Source organism: Crocuta crocuta, unplaced genomic scaffold (genome assembly GCF_008692635.1).
Source record: "Crocuta crocuta isolate KB4526 unplaced genomic scaffold, BGI_CrCroc_1.0 scaffold2499, whole genome shotgun sequence".
Classification (NCBI taxonomy): Eukaryota; Metazoa; Chordata; class Mammalia; order Carnivora; family Hyaenidae; genus Crocuta; species Crocuta crocuta.
Genome location: NW_027533140.1, coordinates 1 through 25,324, shown reverse-complemented (window position 1 = coordinate 25,324; position 25,324 = coordinate 1). Strand labels below are relative to the sequence as shown.

At 34.2% G+C, this 25,324-nt stretch overlaps 1 protein-coding gene and 2 pseudogenes across 1 annotated transcript; 1 reads left to right on the top strand and 2 right to left on the bottom strand.

The window, feature by feature from the left end:
• Positions 1–1,627: 1,627 nt before the first annotated feature.
• On the bottom strand, positions 1,628–2,530 carry LOC144216806 (olfactory receptor 6C2-like; annotated as a pseudogene).
• Positions 2,531–13,373: 10,843 nt separating this feature from the next.
• Positions 13,374–14,312, top strand: LOC144216805 (olfactory receptor 6C70-like). The gene has a single exon (XM_077746229.1). The coding sequence runs from the start codon at positions 13,374–13,376 to the stop codon at positions 14,310–14,312; it is 939 nt and encodes a 312-aa protein (XP_077602355.1).
• Positions 14,313–16,223: 1,911 nt separating this feature from the next.
• On the bottom strand, positions 16,224–18,150 carry LOC144216804 (olfactory receptor 6C2-like; annotated as a pseudogene).
• Between the last annotated feature and the right edge of the window lie 7,174 nt (positions 18,151–25,324).

The following is a 25,324-nucleotide window of genomic DNA, read 5'->3' as shown; positions in this document are numbered from 1 at the left end:
TCTCTGTTAAGCTACTCAACTCTGCCATTAAAAGCAGCCATAGACAAAATGCAGATGACTGGGAGTGGACATGTTTCAATAAAACATTATTTACTAGAACCAGTGGTGGATAGATTTCACTTTAGATCTTAATTTTCTCACTGTTGCTCTGTACTGTGGGCTTTACTCCTAATATACTCCTAAGTGGCTTTGCTGGTGTTCAGTGAGAAGTCTGAGGTTTGAAGAGGTATTAATAAGGTCTTTTCACCTTCTTAGCCCAAACTGCAAGCTCAAAGACTGCTCAGCATTAGGTGTCTTTGTTGAACTCTTAACCTTATTACTCATGTGCAATCATGGGCTACACTTGTTCCTCAGCCAAGGTATAAATGGGGACCTTCTGCCCAGATTCCAGTTCAATGTAGTCTTGACCCGAGGATACTAACCACTTCAGCTGATTTGATCTTTGCCAACTCACTTCAGAGAGACGGTCATGTTGAGCCTTGTCTCTGTCTTGCACTGTAGACTGCGGTAGTGTTAATTGTGGACACATTTATTGAAATCTCTATTTCTAAAAAGATACGGTTTTGAGTTTTTTGTTGTCAGGTTTCTTCACTAACTTGATTTAGATTCATGATGATTTAAGCAGAGAACATGGGCTCAAATTAGTTACTCTGATAGAGCTGGAAGTAAAAGTCCTCTTATTATTTTTAATCCTGTTTTATTTTGTGCATATGTGCATGTGGGTATGAGTGCTTGCAGGCTATCATCCAGCAGTTGTGGTCGAAAATTTTCCCCTCTTTCTTGAAGTAAATCTAAATATTCTAGGTTGCTTATGTCTTTAGTATATCATATTTGTTTCCAGATTCCTAGTATTTATTTTCTTACTTTAGTTACAATGTTTTAATTATGCTTGATATACCCATTTTGAGTTCTTTTTTTAAAGTTTATATGATTAATACCTTAAAGCAAAGATGAAATATCTTATATTTCAAATGTTTCTTTTAGCATATTTAGATTGTGAATTGAAGAAGTTTAGAAAAAATATTGATCCAAAAATTTCTCAGGACTCATAGACACTATATTTCACATGTTATACAATCTCTTTTTGGATAATATTAGAGAAGATTAGTGAGAGAGGAAGAAAATTTTATTACTTGGAAATAAATTCTCATNTTTTATTTTAAAGTTTATATGATTAATACCTTAAAACAAAGATGAAGTATTTTATAATTCAAATGTTTCTATTGGCATATTTACATATGTGAATTGAAGAAGTTTAGAAAAACTATTGACCCAAAAATTTCTCAGGACTCATAGACACTATATTTCACATGTTATACAATCTCTTTTTGGATAATATTAGAGAAGATTAGTGAGAGAGGAAGAAAATTTTATTACTTGGAAATAAATTCTCATGTTCCTTTAATTAATTAATTTAATTGGAAAAACAGTTTTGATTAAGATTAAAGACAGAAATAAATAATTTGTTCTGGGCAGGTTCACAAATCAAGATTTGAAAGATTTTAGGTAAGTTAACCTGACTGAACTAGTTAGGACTTCCAGAGAAAAATGTGAAAGAACAAATCATTGTTTTCATTAATTTTTCAAATTCCATGTGCTCTTACTTGTGTAAGGTAAATGTAGTTTTTTATTGTGTCATTAAAACCTGTTTCACTTGCTTGTTCCTCAAAGTATAAATGAAAGGGTTCAACAAAGGAGCAACAGATGTAGTGAGCACGGTTACCCCTTTATTGATGTCCACCTGTTCTTTGGCTGAAGGCTTGATATAGATGAAAATACAGCTGCCGTATGTGATGGAAATAACAATCACGTGAGATGAACAGGTAGAGAAAGCTTTCTTCCTTTGGGAAGCAGAAGGGAATCTTAGAATTGTCCTGATGATATATACGTAGGAAACAATGACACCGATCAGTGTAATAATGAATGTCAATACTGCACAGATAATAACCATCTGTTCTATAAGCCACGTGTCTGAGCATGAAATCTTAAAAAGAGGAAATGGGTCACAGCCAAAATGGTCAATGGCATTGGAGTCACAGAATTCCAGCTGGAAGCCCATACCAAGAGGTGCAACGATGATCATCAACCCAGAGATCCAGCTACAGAAGACAAAGATGGTACAGACTTTGTTGTTCATGATGGTCATGTAATGAAGGGGTTTGCAGATGGCCACATAGCGGTCATAGGACATGGCTGCCAGGAGAAAAAATTCTGTGGCCCCAAAAACCCCATAAAAAATGCTTGACTAACACAAGCATTATAAGTAATTGTTTTGTCCCCAGTTGATAAGCTGTACAGGAAACTGGGAATACGTACCATTGTGAATAAGATTTCTAAGATGGAGACATTTCGAAGAAAAACATAGGTGTCTTAAGATGAAAATCCATGAAAGTAAGAATGATGATGGTCAAATTTCCAGTCATGCTCAGCACATAGGTGAGAAAGAAGAAGATAAAAAGGAGAACTTGCAGCTGTGGGTCTCTGTAAGTCCCAACAGGATGAATGTTGTTATTACTGTGTGATTTCTCATTGCTGCCTTTGCTGTTTTAAGCAATCTACATGCAAAACGTCAAAGAGGAAGTATCTAAACAGAAAACAAGACAGAAAGCAATGAAACAGAAAACAAAAAAACAAGAGTCAAGTTTAAAGGAATCAAGAGCTGATTTTTAGAAAGGATGAATAACATTGATAAAACTGTTGTGAAAAAAAGAGAAAAGATAAGATTTATCAGGAATGAGAGCAATGCTAGCATTACAGGTTATAAAGCTAATAAGGAGATAAAAATGAAATATTTTGAAAACATCTGCAGAGTAGATTTGGTAACTTCAATGAAATGAGCTTATTCTTGAAAGGTACAATTTACTCAAGCTAATTCAAAATGAAATATCTAATCTAGAGAGCCCTGTATCTATTAAAGTAAACAAACATCTAGCAAATCACCCCACAAAGAGAACTTCAGGGTCAGATGATTTAATTGTAGACTTCTACTGAACATTTAAGACAAAAACACAGTTCTATTTAAATCCTTTCATAAAATTGATTGCTGAAAGCAAAAATTATAACATTATCTAGTGGAGTTTCTGATGTATATAAACATAATATAAACGACAATTGCAATAAAAAGAGAAGAGTGCAGCACCCTATATGGTAATATATTTTCTAAATTCTACCCTCATTTGTATGATATTGATTCAAGTGGTCGGTGAAATGCTTACTGTTTTTATTATAAGTCACACACAAGCTTTTAGGAAATGGTATAGTCCAAAACATATTATATAAATTTAAATGAAACATAAAGGAGTTAATTTTAAGCCAGGAAATAGGAAACAAAAGAAATAACAACAATGGGAACAAACAAAATTCAAGTAAGAAAATGGTGAACATAAGTCCAAACATAAATCATTACATTGTATAAAATAATCATAACATACCACACTGATTAAAAGGTAGAGATTATAAGATGTGTTTTAAAAAAAATCCCCCACCTAGATGGTGTATTTAAACCCTTCACTTCATATAATGATAAGGATAGGTTAAAGTACAAGAATAGAATAATGAGTCTCATGTGAACCATAGTCAAGAGAATGCTGGAGTAACTATGTTAATATTACCACCAAAGAAAATTAACAGGCATACAGAAGGAGATTACATATTATTTGATAAATGAGCCAATTAGCCAGGAACATCAAGAAATTCTAATTATTTGTGTATTTAACAGTGTATCAAACTATAAGAAGAATACTGGCACAAATGAAAGAAGAAACAGATAAATTGGCAATTATATTTAGAGATTGTCTCAGTTATTGATGGAACTAGTTGATTGAAAGTTATTAAAAGTATAGAAAAACTAAACAATAGTTTTGAGTGGTGGATGTAGGGGTTGAGAGAGAGGGAGAGAGAATCCCAAGCAGGGTCTGCACTGTCAGTGCAGAAGCTGACATGGGGCTCAATCTCAGGAACCACGAGATTATGACCTGAGACAATATCAAGACTCAGATGCTTAACCAAGGGAGTCACCGAGGTGCCCCTCCATTTCCTTTTATTAGGCAAGTATTACCATGATAGCAAAACCAAAGAAAGACATTACAGAAAAAGGAAAACATCTGAACAATATCTTCTATAATTAAGATGGAAATTTTCAACAAAAAAAGTAAATCAAGCTCATTATACTCAATAACTTTATAAACATAACACATCATGAGAAGGTGACATTTACTCCAGGAATTCAGTGTTGGCTCAATATTTTATTTTATTTTTTTAAGTGTTTATTTAAATCCTAGTTAGTTAACATATAGTGTAATATTGGTTTCAGGAGTAGAATTGAGTGATTCATCACTTACATATAATAACTAGTGCTCATTATAAGTGTCCTCCTTAATACCCATCACCCACCTAGTCCATCCCCTACCCAGAGTTCAGTATTTTAAATCAATCAATCTTTCTCCATAATAAAAGAAGAAGGGAGAATGCATAGTATCTTCTGAATAGTTTCAGGATAGAATCTTTAACAAAATTCAACACTAATTATTTATGTAAAAAATGTCTCAGTAAAGTAGAAGCAAAGAGAGCTGTCTCAATGTGTAAAACACATTGTGTAAAACAAAACAGAAGTTCTGCTAATATCAAATATAAGGAGAAGAGCCTAAAAGCTTTCCTGTAAAATCATGAACTAAGCAAAGATGACTACTTTCTAGTTCATATTCAACAATGTGCTGGAGTTTCTAACCAGTAAAATAAGGATAGAAAAATATGATAACATTCTGATTAGAAATAAAGGAGTTAAATCATCTTCCCTGGATAACATGATTGGGTAGATAGAGAATCCTAAGTAACTACAAAATATCCTTTAATGATTAAGTGAATTTAGCAAACACAAAAGATAGAGTGTCAATATATATGTGTGTATATATCTGTATATAAAGAATTCATGTATGTGATAATGTGGATAAATCTTAAACTAGTATGCCAAGTGAAAATATATACACATTAAAGAGAAAAAACTTTAAGATTTAATTTAATTAGAAAAGACAAACCAAATCTCTTATGAATGATTAACTGGGAAAGAGCACAATTAAACATTTACAAGTCATAGAAATGCGTATATCTTGATTGTATTAGTAGTTATAAAGATGTGTATCCACATTTGTCAAAGCTCAATGGAATATGACACTTAAGTGCATTTTATTGTATGTATATAAGTTATACTGGAATAAAAGTGATTTAAATAAGACCAGTCAGAGTGGGGGAAGATATTTGTAATAATCATCAAGGACTATAATAAGAATTTTAAATTTATTTCAAACCAAAGGGAAAACAAAACACAACCTAATAACAATTAGACTAATTTCTTCACTAAAAAGCATACCTAAAGGCTAGTGAACATATGAAATGTGAACTTTCTAGTACTTAGGGAAAAGGAAATTAAAGTCACAGCCTCTGCTCAACCATGAGAATAACTGACATTAAATAGATGGACCATACCATGAATCGTGAAGATTAGAGTGTACATTCATATAAACATTATGAAAACTTTTTGAATATATTTACTAAGCTGATGTCCAGATATCTTTGAGACAGGAAGTTATAATCCTAAGTACTATTCCAATCAAAATGTGTACATATGTACACAAAATATATGCATATTTAGGAAAGTTTTAGCCTCATTATTCTCAGTAATCCAAAAACTTGAAATATAAAAATGTCCATTAATAATAAGAATCAGTTTTTAACTTGTGCTATATTCATAAAATGGAAGAGTATACTAATGAAGATAAAACTAATATTGCTACATGCAATAACGTGAAAAGTTCTCAAAAACATAATTTAAATGAAGGTACAAGAACAAAAGAATACGTAGAATATGATTTCATTTATGCAAGTTTCACAAATAAGCAAAACATTCTATGGAGTTAGAAGTCAGGAGAGTGTCTCTATTCCAAGAGGATTGTGAAGGTATTGACTAGGTCTGGGCTTAGGTTATATGCCTCTATAGGCTTGGATGATGCCATTTGTGTGCTATATACAAAACTGTGCCCTTATGATTTGTTCACTTTCATTTGTTACTATTTGCAATAGTAATGTTAAACCATTGCAAAATGTAGCAATTAAAAACAAGACAAACCCTGAGATTTGACCATTTTATCTGCCACTTTCATATTCTATAATAGTTCCTTATTTATACACTTCTTAGTAATGCACCAAGCCCTTTATTACATACATTCAGTTTATTAAAATATGAGGCAACGCTTGTCACAAGTTGTATTCTTTAGCATAGCTCAGGTTAATATCCAGCCAATCTCTGAATTTCAAAGACCATGCCATTAAATGAATTCACTTAAGTGAATACAAATCACTCTTTAGTCTCTTCTTCTGTCTTTCATTCATTAGTCAGGCTGCCAAAATCTGATAACTTTATTCACTAATGTACTATCACCACTCTTGCTCAATTCATTATTTTTACTCTTCTTTTAGAAAGCCTCCTTCCACCCTATTGCTCACATCTGGATAAGGCTAATCTATTTACAACTTTAATATGTTATAAAAACATTTCATCTCTTTCATTCCACCTGTTTCTATGCTACTTCAGATCACTTTGATCTCACACTCAAAATGAAAGATTCATACCCTAATTGGACTTCCTATATCCTGTTTTGAGCATTTCAATCCATTTTCCTCACTGCACCTAGAATAAGTTCTGAGTTACCATCTCAATTCCTATAGACTAGGCTGGCAACATCTCCATTGTATTCCTATATACATGATCCCAGCATCAGAGCTGTATTGAATTACTTATTTAACTGTTTGTCACCCAGTTAGACTGTGACACTCTTGAGATCAGGGTCCATCTTATTCTCAGTGGTAGACTCAGATTTTATCACATTTCCTGGAATATAGTAGTTTCTCAGTATATTAATTAAACACATAGATAATTACAAAGACCAGGATATACTCTACTTATATTTCAAGATTCTACTTGACAGAAGTCCTTTAATTCCTGTGGTTCATGTAGGAGAAAGTACACTAATGTGGAAAGTCCTTCCTTGCATATAAGAATTTGTATCATGCTCCTCTAGCCCTTCAGTGGCCCAAATTTTGAGTAGTAGAATGTAGTCTCTCAGGCTGGGCATTTCATCAGCTCTCCCTGATCACAATTCCATAGGAACTTTCATTTAAATTCTAATGTAAACCATGTGAAAACAATAGAGAACATAAAACAATAAGGATAAGGTAATGGGGTCTTTAAAAAGTTGTAGGTATGAGCTAATGATAGTATTGTATAGTATTATATTTACCTGAACTAGTTGCTAGAAAGTCCCTTAACTGTGTGGGATTACTCTTTGATTTTACTGACAGTGCATAGGACAAATTCCTCAGACTGTAGTCCAGTTAGAATGGACTGACATTTCTGTTGTATGGTGTGGTATGAGATGGCTAGCTTCAACCAAAGCCTGCTCCTGGGTTCCTTCTTTGACACAATGGTCCTGGATGGAACCTCCGTAACCAAGAGTAGCATTCAGAATTTCTAGACACTATTAGAGAGGATGAAGACTGAAATACTCATGGGCAAAAAACTTAATCTCAAGGCTATTATCCTCTTCTGTTCTGCAGAGGCACACCTGAAACACCTGTAATAGCTCAAATGAGAAACACAGAATCATTGTTACCAAAGCCCACCTTCCCTTCTTCTTCCAGTCATCTTCCTTTCATTCCCTGTTGTAGCCCCTAGTAAAAGTCCCTGCTGATCCTGGCTATTATCCTAGGCTGTGGAATAACCCTTTCTTTGTCCTTCTAGTTACCTACTTCAGAAACATGCCTCAGAAACATTCGGACAAATTAATTTTATTACCGATGTAAATTACTATTTTTTTTACATAAGTTTAATATGCCTAGACATCAAAACTTTTTGTTTAAAGAACAAGATCTTTCTTAGTTGATGAGATGTATTTGTACAATTGAGATTGTGTGTGTGTTAGTATGAACATGCGTTAGCAATTAGGGCAATAGATATTGCGTTATATGTTTATCAAATATAACCATTTTATTGCTCACATATTTAACCAAATCCTATTTAATGATTTGTTATTTAACATTTAACATAATTTAGGGTGTTGCTGGTATAAAAAAATTTTGTTAATATGTAGTAAAATATATGTCTTTTGTTTTATTATATGAATCTGTTTTATTATATTATATGAATCTGTTCCCATTGCTTGAGGGCTTTACTGATTCTGATATTATCATACATTTACTCATATTTTCTTTCCATAGCTTTAAGACCTATTTACATTAGTATCTATAATGTATCTGTATTATATTGGTATAACGTATGAGGATATCAAATTTTCCCCCAAATGATTAAGTAGTTGTTTTAATGCCATTTTAGAGGTTGAGAAAGATACAATCTGGGCAGAAAAACCTGTGGTGATATTTTGCACATAATGTGCTATTTTTTATCCGTATGTTAATTATATATATTTTATTTTTTATGTTTATTTATTTTTGAGAGAGAGAGGGAGCAAGAGGAGGCAGACAGAGAGGGAGATACAGAATCTGAAACAGGCTCCAGGCTCTGAGCTGTCAGCACAGAGCCCAACGCAGGGTGTGAGATCATGATCTCAGCCGAAGTCAAATGTTTAACCAACTGAGCCACCCAGGTGCCCCAGTATGTTAATAATATAGTAACTAAAGAAAAATTTGAAAACACAGCATATCATGAATTGATGTTCAACACTAGTTTCTCATATGCTAGGAATTTGATGTCAATATCTTAGCCTAGTAAAATTGTCAGCAAAATGTAAAAATTTAAAAAATGGTGGCTTTAGCCAGAAAAGTGGCAATGGAAATAGTGAGATGTGGCTAAATTCCACCTTGGGCCAATCCAACATGTAGAAGTCACAAAGAAAAGGAAGGATCAATCCATAGAGAATTTGGCCTTCAAGAAGGCTCCCATGTCATTTTGGAATGTTCCTTTTGGTTTTGAGCCTAATAATGCTGTCAGGATGCTTTCTAAGAACTTTTAAAGGCAAAGTTAGGGTAAAAAACACATGAAGAAATCGTTAGTTGACATTGCTATCTGTAATTCTAATCCAACACCACTGAATTATTTTCCAATTCATATTTGATTCTCCTTACCCCTTTTTTACTACCTTAAGATTCCTAGTTCTCAACATCAACATATTTATTAATTTGCCCAATGCTAAAATTTATACAAGATGAAATCAGAGTTTCTCCATCAGTACCAACAATGATTACAAACAAATTAAAGATTCATTTATTAATCCTTTTACTCTTTAGAATATATCCCATGGACAGTCAACCATCAGAGCACAATATTTTAAAGAGTTACACACTAAATTGTTTTTGTTTCTTTGCTTTTTACCCCTGTGGTTTGTTCAGTGTAAGTTACTGTTACTTCATTTGTTTCTGCTTCAGTTCAATTATAACTTTTCCCATAATACGGTCATTTAAACTTTAAAATATATAAAATTCGGTTAAAAATACAATTTTTATTTTAAAGGTATACTCAAAGAAGCTTCATGAGTTCATTTTATTTCTTGAAAAAGTTTTTGGATTTATGATATAAGAATGTCAATTTTTCAAAAATGAATCTATTTATTCATTCAAAAAAGGTTCAATACTCATATTCTCGGTATGGAATCAGGCATTAGATTATTGATTACTTTCCAAGCTAAATACCTTTCTCATCTCTCTATGTATTATCTATTATCTATTATCTATCTATCTATCTATCATCTATCAATCATCTATCTATGTATCTACCATTATCTGTATGTCATCTAACCATCCATTTACTTAATTGGAAACATGGCATAATGGTTAACAAACTGCACTTTGGAATTAAAGATCTAATTGCAATCCTGTGTCTATAATTTCTATACTTTGTCATGAGCATGAGCAAGTAAAATGATTTCCCTAATTCTCATTTTTTCCAACAAATAAGAAGTTCAGAATTATGTATACTTTGCCTATTATGATGATTAAGTTGAAAACAAAGGTACGACAATTAGTACAGTACTTCTGCATAGTAAAAATGCAATAAATGATAGAGGTTACAATGATTAGTAACTCAAAAAGTTTGAACTTAGGTGTACATTCTCAAATCACTGAAGGAAATATTCATTCTCAAATTATAATGTGCAAAAATTCTACTTTTTCCTCTTAATATTGAACACAATTGTTTGTATAAAAAAAAAGATAAGTAGGAGTAGTACTTGAGTTAGGTCCCCATATGCTGCTCTTCTAGTGATAGATTTGCATGTTGGAAAAGAAAAAAAAACACTTAAAAAGGAACTAACTTAGCACATACTATTATTATCTTGGCACATATTATTGTGTATGGTCCAAAATAATCTCCTAGTTTACAGCATGATTGTCTTGCTGATTGTCTACATGATTGTCTTGAAAGGAGTATTTCTAATGTGACAATCCTAACTGTTGCCTGTCATCATGCTTGAAACAAGAAGCTTTTATTTAATAAAATGAGAAAGAGAAAGGCCAACTGGTGTTTTGTAGGCTCTTTTGAATATTTTTCATCTCGCTTATTTCTCCTTAGAGACACTGTCCCCTTGGATTTCCAGTAGGAATGCGCTCATTCCTTAGATCATTTGAAACTAATAAATATTTCCCAAGTTTCAAGCTAATCATCTCAGCTATGGTAATCTTCACGAATGTTTGCAAGGTGGGATTGGTTGGATGCACGTATTATAATTTGTATGATATTTAAACAGAGGAGCTTAAGAGAAATCTTTATTACCCAGGGCATAGATACTACCATGTGTTTAGATATATTGATAGTGCAGAAAAATTACATTATTAAAATAGTCACGCTTAATCTCCCTGCGTTGAATTAATTTTAAAAAAGGTATTTTATATTAATTTTTCTGCCTACAAAATTGAATATTGTTTCCCAGTGAGTATGTTTGCCTTTCATTATGGTTGATCCCTGGTCATGTAGCCTCTAGAAAAAAAATACCAGCATATACTTTTTACGGTAAGTAAAATAGTGGTGTTGCTTTCAAAAATGTAAGAGTAACTACAAATACTCTGTAAGTTACATACAAATAAGAAGCAATGATTTAGAAGTGATATTTTGTTATTACTCCTTGTATATAGCATTAATTACTCCTCATTTTCTAAACCCATAAATACAAGAGCTTGAAGTTTGCTTTATGCACTTGCACTTGCATTTCTAATACTCTAGTGGTTTAAACCAGACAGTACAGTACAGTATTGTGAAGGGAATGAAGAATATCCTATGCTCTCTAGAGAAAGAGTACCTGAACAACTCTAGAAGTCAGTCAAATATAACAAAGTTAGAGGATACTTTTCTCAGAGAATTGGCTTCACATATGTTAATACATTTTTGAAAAATAGCTCTTTTGGAGGTGCTAATTATGATGAACAGTTGAGCGATGAAAACTTACCATTGATAATTAATGGGGTTATGAATTTGTCTATGAGGTAATGGGAAAAATCATGTACAAGGAAAATTTTATGTATTCAATAATAAAAAGAACAGCTTCAGAACAGGTAAAGATATTTATTGGAAAAATAATAAGAAGAATTTAGATTAAATATTTTTATTTAAAAGAAAGAATACATATGATATGTTTTTTTTCTCTCTGCCAGTTTTTATGTTCTAAGTTTATTTGGGAATAGCCTACATATTCAGCAATTATTTAGCAAATTGATAACAAAGATTTCCTTGAGTTAAGAGGAAAGTAAAGTGCTTCACTAGATTTATTTTAATTGAATATATGGCTCTAAAATATATAACCAATTAGTGTTTTGAATTCACAGGATTTTTTCTTTAGCTTTTATAAAATAATAAATTAGAGAAGTTTGAAAAACGTTTTATTGCATGGTTTCTTTACTAGGATGTGTTACTAAGAATGAATTTTTAATGAAAAATATAAATGACCTATAATTTAACAACTTACTGTAAGTCCTTTATTTTTAATTCCTATTATATTTGTATATGTTGGCAGAAATCATACCTTCATGTAGCCTATGTAGACATTTATAAAATAGGGTCAGTTTGTATACACCTTTTTGCATTTTGCATCTAAAATTTTTTTTTAGAATATATATATTTTTAAATTTATTTCTAGGAGAGATAGAGAGAGAGAGAGACAGCGTGAGCAGGGGAGGGTCAGAGAGAAAGGGAGTCACAGACTGAAACAGGCTCCAGGATCTGAGCTGGCAGTCAGCACAGAGCCCGACGCGGGGCTCGAACCCACGAACCGCGAGATCATGACCTAAGCGAAAGTCGGACGCTTAACTGACTAAGCCACCCAGGCGCCCCTAGAATATTTCTAAAGGGAATATATATATCAATGTCCTCACTTCACAATGAAATTATCTGCCTGAATAAACTTATTTAAAGAACTGACAATTTTAAAATATTTAGATTGCTTTCTACTTTTCACTCAAACTATGCCGTGACAAATGGCTCATATGTAAGATGGAAATTGAATTGCCTTTTGAGAGAGGTAAATATTCCATTATACATTCTCAATATTTTTTTTCCTTTTTCGAAATCTGTGTGTGTGTTTTTTTTTTCACATTGCTGAACTGGTAATAGTTTCAATTTATTATTTTGGATATTCTGTAAATATTCATTAAAAACTTTTTTAATGTTTAGTTTTGAGAGAGAGAGTGGGAGAGGGGCAGAGAGAGAGAGGGAGACAAAGAATCCAAAACAGGCTCCAGACTCCAAGCTGTCAACACAGAGCCCCACATGGGGCTCAAAACCCCAAACCCTGCGATTATGACCTGAGCCAAAGTCAGACATTTATCTGACTGAGCCACCCAGGTGCCCCTTACACTCTTTTTCTTTTGTCGTTTTATATTTTTTATCAGTAGTTCGTAGGAAAGTTGCAAGAGGCTCTAATGGGGCTCTAGGAAAATACAACTTTTAATATGAAATCTAAAATTTCAGAATTTCAGAATTCATTATACTGGCATATTTTATTTCTACAAAGTCAATAATTAAAAATGAATTAATAAATTTTGAATGAGGAACCAAGATTTCATCTAACTTATTTAATAAATGGACAAACTTTGAACTAGTTACAAATAAGTTGGAAGTTTGTAAGGCTGAAAAAATAAAGTATTATGGATTTTGCAGACTAATTTTCAAAACCGAGTTGACATCAATAGTGCTTTTTAAAAATAGTTTCTGTTGCATGCTTCTAGATCATATCTTCAGCCTCATAAAGTTTTACTTCATAAATAAGTATGTTTGTGAATATGGATCCTTTCATATATCATTTTCTACCTATAAAGCTACTCAGATAGTTTCTTATTATTGTACGTTTTTTATTTCTAGAATGTGACATCACAAAAGAGAAATGAAGAACCATACAAAGCAGATAGAGTTTATCCTTCTGGGACTGACAGATAATTCTCAGTTACAGATTGTAATTTTCTTACTTCTACTTCTAAATTATATGTTGAGTATTTTAGGAAACTTAAGCATCATTGCCCTCACGCTACTGGCTTCTCATCTCAAGACCCCGATGTATTTCTTCCTCCGTAATTTCTCTTTCCTGGAAATTTCCTTCACAAGTGCTTGTATCCCCAGATTCCTACTCACCACTGTAACTGGAGAGAAGACCATCTCCTACAATGATTGTATATCTCAGTTATTTTTTTACATATTATTGGGGACTACAGAATTTTTCCTTCTGGCAGCTATGTCCTATGACCGCTATGTTGCCATCTGTAAGCCTTTGCATTATGCATCTATCATGAGCAGCAGAGTCTGTCATCAGCTTGTACTCAGTTCTTGGGCAACTGCATTCCTGGTCATTTTCCCTCCACTGATTTTGGTTCTTAACCTGGATTTCTGTGCCTCAAACATCATTGATCATTTCATTTGTGACATTTCTCCTGTCTTGCAACTTTCTTGCTCAGACACACATTTATTAGAACTGATTGCTTTTTTCTTAGCCGTGATGATCGTCATTGTCACACTGTTCTTAGTAGTTTTGTCTTACTCTTATATCATGAAGACAATTCTAAAATTCCCTTCAATTCAGCAAAAGAAAAAAGCCCTTTCTACCTGCTCCTCTCACATGATTGTTATATCCATCAGTTATGGCAGTTGTATATTCATGTACATAAAGCCATCTGCAGATGAAAGAGTCACTTCAAGCAAAGGAGTGGCTGTGCTCAATACTTCAGTTGCCCCTATGCTGAATCCATTCATATATACTCTGAGAAACCAGCAAGTTAAACAAGCCTTCAGAGACATATTTAGAAAGATATTTTCTGCTTCAGACAAGTAATAACGTTTTTGAAATGATTAATGTGAAAATATATTAAAAAAAAAACCAGTGCATAAAAACTATTTAGACTCCTCTAGTTTAAGTAAATTTATCTTTAACATTTAATTATTTGGATCACTTCAGTTTACCTGAGCTTAGAAACTCCATTCCATACATTCTGATTTAATGTTTGGTTCTTCAAACTGAAAATTTCTAGGTAAGAAATGTAAAATTACAAGTTTTTTCCTAGAAATGTAGTAAAATAAAATAAAAGGTTTAGATTGTACTATCCGGTGTAGGTGTGAGAGAGCTGTATTTGTTAATAATTTAAATAAATATACCATGTTTTATTTAAAAGTCATGTTCTTTAAAATTCTTAGATAAACTTAACTTTTTAATTATTGAATGTTTTAGATACTCCAGAAGAACTTACTATTTAAAATAATAATGTACAGAAATATTTTTAAAAGTTATTTATTGAAATGTCAATTGTCAAAATGGTAAAAAAATATATTTTTTTTGAAATGAAGCATACATCTCATTTGTGTGATTTTTAGTATTTATGTTGGGTAAAGTTTTAAAGTTACAGTAGAAGATAAACTATGGTTTAATATAAATGCAGTTGATTTCTCATACAGTCTTTTTCAAAAACATAAAACATGTTAATTTCTTAAACATGTCCATGAATCTATTGAAAAATGGGAATATGTGATGAACTTTATTACCTGCCATATAGTTATTAGTTTTTACTTCAGTACAAATTTTCCATGGTAAATGATATCAACCATCTTTTCGTAATTCAAATGATTTCGTTAAAGATAGAATTATGTTTTATTTTCTCCAAAACTGAGGTTACTCTAAGTATTATCTCTAAAAACACATAGATGTCACAACTCTGTAATTCTCCTAATGTATATGCCACTATGTCAGTTGGTTTACAGCATAGTGGTGATTAAGTTATTAACTCCAGATTATCTTCCATATGTGCCATATTTGTTCTCGTCTATGTCTACAGCTACCATACATTTCCCTCATAATTCCCATACAGCTTCTTGAAAATATTTGTTGATTAATTTTAATGAAATCATACCAAATCATATCCATAACTCAAAGTAGAAACTACAATTCATTAACTGATCTTGACAATTAATAGGAATATGACTTATATTGTCAAAACTCAGAACGTTGGATACCTAAGATTTGTTTCATCCAATGTAAATTTTATTTAAAATGTTATGAAAATTCTGAATTCTGCATATTCGGTTTACTTCTCGCAGTGATATGAATTATCAATTCTGTAATTCTTTGTGTACTCTAGACTTATGCAAGTTTAGCATTGAAGAAAGTGACTCTGAGGCTTCTCACTGTAGAGGAAACAAATTACAAATAGTTGTTTCTTGACTAACCTGTATAGTGTATATTAGAATTAGAAGTATCAGTGTGAATGTGTTGCACACACACAGATACCACATGAATACACACACACACACACATATACATACACACAGAGTCTTCTGAGAGGGCTTTTAAGCAGTAAAACACCAACACAACTAATTATTGGTTTTTAAACATTATTAACAAAAAAGGAACCTGGGATCCTTGGAGAAATGACAGTATTATTTAGGGCTGATCAAAGAGAGTATAAGAGAGCTGAAATTACCTTGTTGTAGAGAAGTACTCAAAAAAAAATGAAGAAGACATTTAAACAAAGTTCAGAATACAATTAAGAGTGGCACTCACCATATTTGGGAAGTTAGGATATAAAATAAATGATGACTTAAGAGATTATAACGTATTGGCTAAAATGAGAATTCTTGAGACAATACTGCTTTAGAATAAATGAATAATCTATGCGGGAGAAAAGAAAGATCATTTATTTAGTAAAATATTCTGACTAATCAATGTAGAGGTAATGATTAAGTTAGCAAAGCATCAGTGAATGCTAAAACAATAAGGTGAAAGGCTGAAGAGCTGTTCTAGATTAACAGAGCTAAACAGAAATGAAACTAAATGCAGTGGGTGATCCTGGATTTTGCTAGATCTGAATGAAATAAAAAGATATAAAAGACATTAATCAATTATATAATCAATGTTAGATTCTCCGATTTTACAAATAGTTTATTGTCAGGTTGGTTTCCATATAACACCCAGTTATATCATCCCCACAAGTGCCACTCTCCGTGCCCATCCCCCCCCCACATCCATCAGTCCTCAGTTTTTGTCAGCATTCAAGAGTCTCTCATGGTTTGCCTCTCCCCCTTTCCCCCACCATTTCGAATTCAACAGCACAGAAAAAGAATTATCCACCATGATCAAGTGGGATTCATTCCTGGGTTACAGGGCTGGTTCAACATTCGCAAATCAATCAATGTGATACATCACATCAACAAAAGAAAAGATAAAAACTATACGATCCTGTCAATAGATGCAGAAAAAGCATTTGACAAAATACAGCATCCCTTCTTAATAAAGACTCTAGAGAAAGTTGGGATAGAAGGAACCTACTTAAACATCATAAAAGCCATCTATGACAAGCCTTAGGCTAACATCATCCTCAACGGGGAAAAACTGAGAACTTTCCCCCTGAGATCAGGACACGACAGGGATGTCCACTCTCACCACTGCTGTTTAACATAGTGCTGGAAGTCCTAGCATCAGCCGTCCGACAACAAACGGAAATCAAAGGCATCAGAATTGGCAAAGAGGAAGTCAAACTTTCACTTTTCGCAGACGACATGATACTCTACATAGAAAACCCAACAAACTCCACCAGAAGCCTACTGGAACTGATCCAAGATTCTCCAATTTTGATCATTATACTTTGCTTATATAGCATAACAATCTTATTAGGAAATATACTATGAGATAGCTAAAGAGGCACAATGTCTAACTTATTATCAAATGGTTCAGAAAACATGGGTATATCTTTATGTTTTTAATATCAGTATTTATACATATAACTATAAAATGTATGTCTACGAATATAAAGTGTGTATGTGTATATATATGTACATATATATATATATAGAGAGAGAATGATGAAATTAATCATACAAAATGTAACAATTGTGACTCTAGATAAAGAGCATTTGTAGTACTCTGTACTACATAGATGATAAAAACTAAAAGTCATGTGGGATAAGCAAGTAGAAAAGGCACTTTTTCTTTTTGGAAAGAAAGGGAAGCTCAGAATTGTCCTGATGATGTATGTGTAGGACATCAATACACACACTTGGGTGATAATGAGTGTAAACACAGCCACAAGGTTAACCATTTCTTCTGTTGCCCATATATCTGAACATGATATCCTTAGGAAGGGACTTGCATCACAGCTAAAATGATCAATGGCATTGGAGTCACAGAATTCAAGCTGGAGGATCAAGCTAAGGGGTGGAAGAATGATCACAAGCTAGACAACCAACAGCAGAGGACTAATAAGGTACACACCCTAATTTCATGATGGTCGTGTAATGAAGGGGTTTACAGACAGCAACACAGCGATCATAGGACATGGCTGCCAGGAGAAAAAATTCCGTTACTCCAAAAACAATAGCAAAAAATATTTGACTTGCACAAGCAATGTAGATAATGGTATTGTCTCCAGTTGATATACTGTACAAGAATCCAGGAATATGGGGAGTGGTAAATGAGACTTCTAAGAAGGAGAAATTTCTGAGAAAAAAAAGCACATAGGAGTTTTAAGAAGGGAGTCCACCAATGTGAGGATGATAATAGTCAGGTTCCCTGTTACACTCAAGATGTAGGTGAGAAATAGAAAGCTAAAAAGCAGGATTTGCAGTTGTGGGTCATCTGTCAGTCCCAGCAGGATAAAAGTTGTTATTGCTCTGTAGTTTCTCATTGCTGACTTTTCAAATCTACCAGTCAGCATGTGAATATAGAAGAGATTTTATGAAAGATCAGTATTTGAATTCTGTAGCAAAAGACTTAATATAAAAGCCAAGGAAACCCGTCTATATTTATTTTCTCATTTCATGTCATTTTTTTGCCCCACAAAATTTGCAAAAGTACTTGTTGATTATAATTTATTACATGGGTTGGATTTATTAGTTAATAAGTTAACTTGTTAACTTATAAGTTAAAGGCAAGTTAAGTTAAAAGTAAAAAAGGTGATGTTACTTAATGTGTACTTAAGAGTTGGTTAACTAAGACAAACCTTGGATACATGTGATACCCAGATAACAAGAACACGAATTCTCTTCAGTTATTATCAAAGGATTATTTTAAGGGGAAGATACATTTTTCACCTGGAAAACAAATATGCTATATGCCTTGTTACTGCAGAAACTGTGTCTGACACCTTTCACATATTCATAATTTAAGAGAATGGTTTAATATACCTCATATATAATTTTAATTCAATTTGTCTTTCAATCTTTTAAAAGTAGAGAAAATTTCAGGCATGAATGATAGCCAAAAGGCTAAGGCTGCAACATTATAAATAGAATTGCCACAAAATCCTGTGATTGTATCCAAGATAGAATCATTTCTTCATTTACTTCCCCATCTATATCCTAAAACCTATTTCTCTCCTACTGTTTCTCTTATAATCTGAAATTAATTGTCTTTTACTATTCACAGTATGAACAGTATGAATTCCACATTTTCATATGCATATTAGAAAATTCATTTAGCAGTCCCGGTGTTTTTATTTTTGTTTTGTTTTTGTGCTGTCTAGAACCAATTTCAGTGAACAATATTTTTGTAAAAACAAATGCTTAAGCATAGACACAAATCAGTAAACCAACATTGTATAAGGGAAAAATGATGTCATCTCACTTCTGTGCCTTGAAACTCTCATGGAGCCCCTAAAACTGTTTCATTCAACTTTTACTTGTCTTCCCAGTACTTCGTTTTCTCTATCTCCTTTTCCATCAATCAATCTAAAGTAGCAGAGTGTTTAAATCTTTATTTGGACCAACACTTTCAAGATGTAAAATATAATAGTATAGTAGCAGTGAATTGCTCTCTTTTGCAGTGATTCTTATTTGGGCGCCAAATATAGACTGGTTATTCTATCTCCCCTAGGATGTATGATCATGATTGAGATTCTTTGGGTAATGGAAATCTCAGGAGTTTGGAATCAGTCACACTGAAAAAGGAATTCTGAATACTCAAATAAATCATATCCATAACACTATCCATAACCCTATCCAAATAAATAATAAGTGTCACAATTATTAAAAGGCTGTGGCATATGTATACTGCAAAATAGCTTTCTGCCCCATTCTCATGACTACTGATCTCAGCCCCTTGAGACCAGACTATGGGTGAATTACAACTATAGTTCTTAGAGAAACAATATCACATTTAGAAAGAATAAAATGCTAATTCTGCATGTCTTCAGATAAAATATACCTATGTATTGGACCTGCATTTAATTTTTTTACATTTCCTAACTAAATCTTTTATTCAGACTTTAAATTTAACTAGCCTTTGTTCTCTTTTCCTTTTTAGAAACACATCACTTTTAATCCTCTTTTCCATGTTCATATTTTATTAAGTATGAGTGAATATATGTTCCTTTGTAGAAGACAACAAGCCTCTCATTTTCCAAGTTTATTTGGTCATATTCTCTGAAATCTTTCCCCACAAGCAGGGTAAGTGACATTATGACAAATGTGATGTCTGCCACCATAACCTTTGCTCTCCCTGTGCAACCACCTAAACTCCCATCCCTCTTGATTTGCTTGACTTTCCAAGGTGTACTGGCCTGTGCCAGTGACTGTGATTGTGTACTAGTGTAAGCTCTGACTTTCTCTTTGGTAATGCAAGTGCCTATCCAATAAACACATTTCCAGCCACAGGACTGAATAAAGAAGCACCCCACCCCATCCTTGCTTTTATCCTCTTCTGGAACTTTAAATTCCTGCTTTTATGTTTTTAATTCGCCAATAAAGAGGGAACCTGAGAGTGGCACAAAATATGTGTAGAAGGCTGTAAACTGCAATTCTCTTGGACTTGGTCTTCCTAAATAAAGATATCACTTTGGACACTAAATTAGAGCACATGCATGTAATTCTTTGTCAGGACCTGCTTCCACTCAGCTGTTGTAAAATCTGAGACAAGCTATTTTGATCAATCTATTCCATCCAGTATTTCCTATTTGCTACCATCAGAGTTAGGATCTGTATCATAAAACTCATTTAATTTATACAAAAATTCTCACTGTAATTATATATGTACATTTTATCTTCTTCCAGATCGCTGCTTTTAACTGGGTTATTTGTTTTGTCTGAATTAGAGTTGTCAGGAAGGCTTTCACAGTATAGATTCCTGAACTCAGAAAGACCTAAAGAAATGTAGGCAGGTTGTGGACATATGGGGGTTAGGTTCCAATGGAGAAATTAAAAATTATAATATTATCATTATGGTGATCAAGAATTTCACATGTATGCTGATGTCTGTGCTCCACCCAGACAATTAAGGAAGTTTGTTGCCCAACCTCATCACTTATATCTACAACTTCCTTCCAATCACTGCTGTCCTTTACACCATATATAGTCACATTATTTATATATTTACATTATAATTTGAGATATACATGAAGGATGAATACATTATTAACTGGCTTCTCTTCTGTATGAGTCTTATTTTGTTGGTATTATCTATGACCCTTATGTATTTTCTTCAACAAGAGGAAAAGACTGTTTATGGAGCAATAACTGCTTCTCGTCCTCAATTAGCAATAATTACTTATAATGATAGCTATGAAAATATGTCCTACCTGAAACCACAGTCTCTAGGGTTTCCGTTATTTCTGCATTACTGAATGCACAGTATCTGCAAGAGACATCAATTAGTTTGTTATATGAATGGTTTTCACTAGGTTGTGCTAAAACACTAGGTCGGCTTTCAAACACTTCCTGCAAAAGGCATGAGCCTTCTGAGTCTGGAAACATGCATTCCTCTCTTTCTAAGGACATGTGCCTTCTAAAGTCTTCTGAGGCACATATGGCAAGGCCAGTCTCGCTTTAAAGGGACCATCACAGGAAAATGGACACTCTTGCAGCGACTCTAATGAAAAACTCTGAGAAAGGAAATAGTGCAGATTTCGTACAACTAAAGCGAAGACACTAGCAAAGGTGCAGGCCAATGTTATCTCAGGACAGCCTGTCACATATACTCACCTCACACTTAAACTCTCAAGGTTTCTGAAATCATGGAAACTGTTTCCTTTGATGACCCTTCCACTCCTAAAAGAGTGATTTCTTTGTGAGCCTTCATACCCAAGGAAAGAAAAACAGAGTTCTTTGTTTTCAAATTCCCTGAGATTTTTCATATCCCCTCAATCTTCTTTCTCTGTGCAAATTCTATTTTTGAGAGTCCTAGATAAGATAAATTTATTTACTAAAATTTTTTAATATTTATTTTTTGAGAGAGAGAGACAGAGCATGAGAAGGGGAGGCGCGGGGTAGGGCACAGAATCTGAAGCATACTCAGGGCTCAGAGCTGTCAGCACAGAGTCTGAAGCGGGGCTTGAACCCACAAACCATGGGTTTGTGAGATCATGAGATCATGGGATCATGACCTGAGTCGAAGTTAGACACTTAACTGACTGAGCCAGCCAGGTACCCCAGATAAGATCAATTTATTAATGGTTTCCCTTTTATGCAAGTAAAATAGTGTGCTAATAATTTACTATGGCTTATTCTTTACCTTGTCTTTTCATTTTGGTTTATCTAGAATTGATTCTTTCCCAAATACTTCAGGGCTACAAAAAGTGCAATAAGTAGAACATGTTACAAAGTAACTAAAAATTGACATCCTATTCCACTTGCCTTTTTCATACTTCATCTTTGGATATATACCAGGCAAAAATTCCCCTAATGAAATATTCTTCTCAACCTTGCTATCCTGTGCAGTGCTTCATGAACAATAAAAATGCCCTCTCTCTCCTCAAATCATCAAATTACTCCAATTATCATTATTGAGGAATTTAGATATTAAGGGGACATTTTGTTGAACTGATAGGTGCTTAGGAGGGATTGATATTTTAAGTTTAAATTTTCATCATAAAGTTTTTTTTTTTTTTTGAGAGAGAGAGAGTGTGTGAGTTGGGTGAGGGGTAGAGGGAGAGAGAGGGTCTCAAGCAGGCTCCTTGCAGAGCAGTCATTCTCCAGGCTTTTCTGGAGGATCTTGAGTTCTTTGGGTTTCCCATTTTCATATCAATTAAGAGTGCAATCAGAAACTCTTTTGTAAAATGTTTTTTATTTATTTCTGAGAGAGAGAGAGAGAGAGAGAGAGCGTGAGCAGGGGAGGGTCAGAGAGAGAGGGAGACACAGAATCTGAAACAAGCTCCAGGCTCTGAGCTGACAGTCAGCGCAGAGCCCGACGCGGGGCTCGAACCCACGAACCGTGAGATCATGATCTGAGCCGAAGTCGAAGGCTTAACCGACTGAACCATCCAGGCGCCCCCAAAGATTCTTTTTAAAAAATTGTTTTAATGTTTATTTTTAGGAGAGAGAGAGAATGAGAGAGAGGAAAGAAAGAATGAGCAGGGGAGGGACAGAGAGACAGGGAGACACAGAATCCGAAGCAGGCTCCAGGCTCTGAGTTGTCAACCCAGAACCTGACATGGGGCTTGAACCCACGGACTGGGAGATCATGACCTGAGCCAAAGTCAGATGCTTAACTGAATAAGCCACCCAGGCACCCAGAGACTCTTATTTTAAACTTGGAAACATTTTCCTTTGGTGTCTGACATGAATGGAAAAAGCCTAATGTAAGGGAGGAGAACAAATACATTTCCTCTGGTTTTTAGAAGAGCTCTGATCAGTTTAAGCCAAGAGTTGCATTTCCTACTCCAAAAATAATAATATTTAGGTTTCTCTACTCTGTTTTCTGGAGGTGCACAGGGATCACCTAGATGACTAAAGGGTCCTCAGTGATCTGAGTTCTAATGTCCCTAAAGAATGTTTTTTAAATGCACTTTGGCAAAGCAACTGAAATAGACCACAGGAGGGATACTGTCCATTGAGGCAGCAAGGACAGCATCAGACAGAGACTGGGTGCTCATTGTATGATGAGAAAAAGTGTGCAAGCTAGATCCAATTCTCTACTACACTTTCTGAGGATATGTGTATAAGAGACTTTAATAATGAATATATTTTGTCTTACCTAATCTCACATGATGTAGTTGTGCTTGTAAAGCACTTAATGTGAAAAGATGCATTAAGAAAAATTACTGTGTATTCAGTGCTATTGCTGAATGAATTTATTTTTTTAATCACAAGAGTATTTATCTACATTTGAAAAAGAGGGATGATATATGACAGACATTCCGTATTCTGCCCGCAGATGATGCTTGTAAGGCCATGGTTACATGAATGCCTCAGAAACATTTCACTCAAGTAAAAACTATGGCTCTGATCATTTCTGCTGTGAAATATCATCCCCCAAGATTTTAAAATATGTGTGTTAAAAAGAACCCACGTGAAAATATTTTAAGACATAAACTGAGGTTTGAAGGACTGGTTAAGAATGTTGCTTTTGATCAATTAAAAAAGGAAAATAAAAATTACAGTAGCTTGGATATGAGAAGACTGCTTAGAAATCAGGGAAAACCTTGTGTGATTACATATTAGTTGCTTTCAGAGTATGGTTTGATGATTGTAGTTCAGGGCTTACAATTAATAAACTTGTGATGCTTAAGAAAGAAAACGCCTACAGTAAAGGAAGGAAAAAATGCCTTGTTGCAAATTGCTTGAGTAAATACAGCTCAACTCTCTTTTTTAATTACTTGTTATTTATTTATTTTTAAATATTTCCATCCAAGCTAATTAGCATATAGTGCAATAATGATTTTCGGAGGAGAATCCAGTGAATCATCCCCTACATATAACACCTAGTGCTCATCCCAACAAGTGTCTTCCTTAATGCCCCTTGCCCGTTTAGCCCACTTCCCTCACAACCCCTCCAGCAACCATCAGTTAGATCTCTATGTTTAGGGTGTCTTCTGTTTTGTCCCCATCCATGTTTTTATATTATTTTTGCTTCTCTTCTCTTCTGTTCATCTGTTTCTACCTCAGATTCCACGTTCCACATATGAGTGAAATCATATGATATTCGTCTTTCTCTGACTGACTAATTTCGCTTAACATAATACCCTCTAGTTCTATCCACGTTGCTGGAATGGAAAGATTTCATTCCTTTTGTTTGTCAAGTAATACTCCAGTGTGTGTGTGTGTGTGTGTGTGTGTGTGTGTGTGTGTGTGAATCACATCTTCTTTATCCATTTATCTGTTATTGAACATTAGAGGTCTTTCCATGCTTTGGCTATTGTCGACAGAGTAGCTAAAAACATTGAGGTGCAGGACACCTGGTGGCTCAGTTCATTAAGTGTCCAATTCTTGATTTTAGCTCAGGTCATGATCTCACAATTCATGTGTTTGAACCCCGCTTTGGGCTTTGAACTGACAGTGGAGGGTCTGCTTGGGATTCTCTCTCTCCTCTCTCTGCCCCTTCTCTGCTCACATGCTCATTCTCTCTCTCTCTCAAAATAAGTAAATAAACTTTAAAACCCAAAAATCATTGGGATGCAGATGCCAGTTTGAAACAGCACATATCCAGGCAAGATGGCAGAGAAGTAGGGAACTCCATAGTTTTTGCCTTCCCGCATCTCTCAAACAAAGAAGGGCTGAACCCAGAGAACACTGAACTGCAAGAGTCTGGACAAAAAGAGACAAGAGTCCACTAAGAAGACAGCCTCATATGTGCCTGATTGCAAACTGGGGAAGATAAAAACTGGCTGGACCCGGAGGCTCAGAGGGGAGGGAGCCCCCTCCTTGGACAGCCATGGAGAGACATGGGGAAGAGGAAGACCAGCTGGGACTGCTCATAGAACTGTCCCAGGAGAAGAGAAAACCCTGGGCCCAGGACAGAGAGGGATCCTGTCATCCCATCTCTAACCACAGGGCATTCAGAGAGAGATCTTATCTCTAGCTGTGACACTTTCTTTGGGCTGGGTGCTCTGGTCCCAGGTGGCTCCAGGAGAAACTGCTCCCCTATTCCCC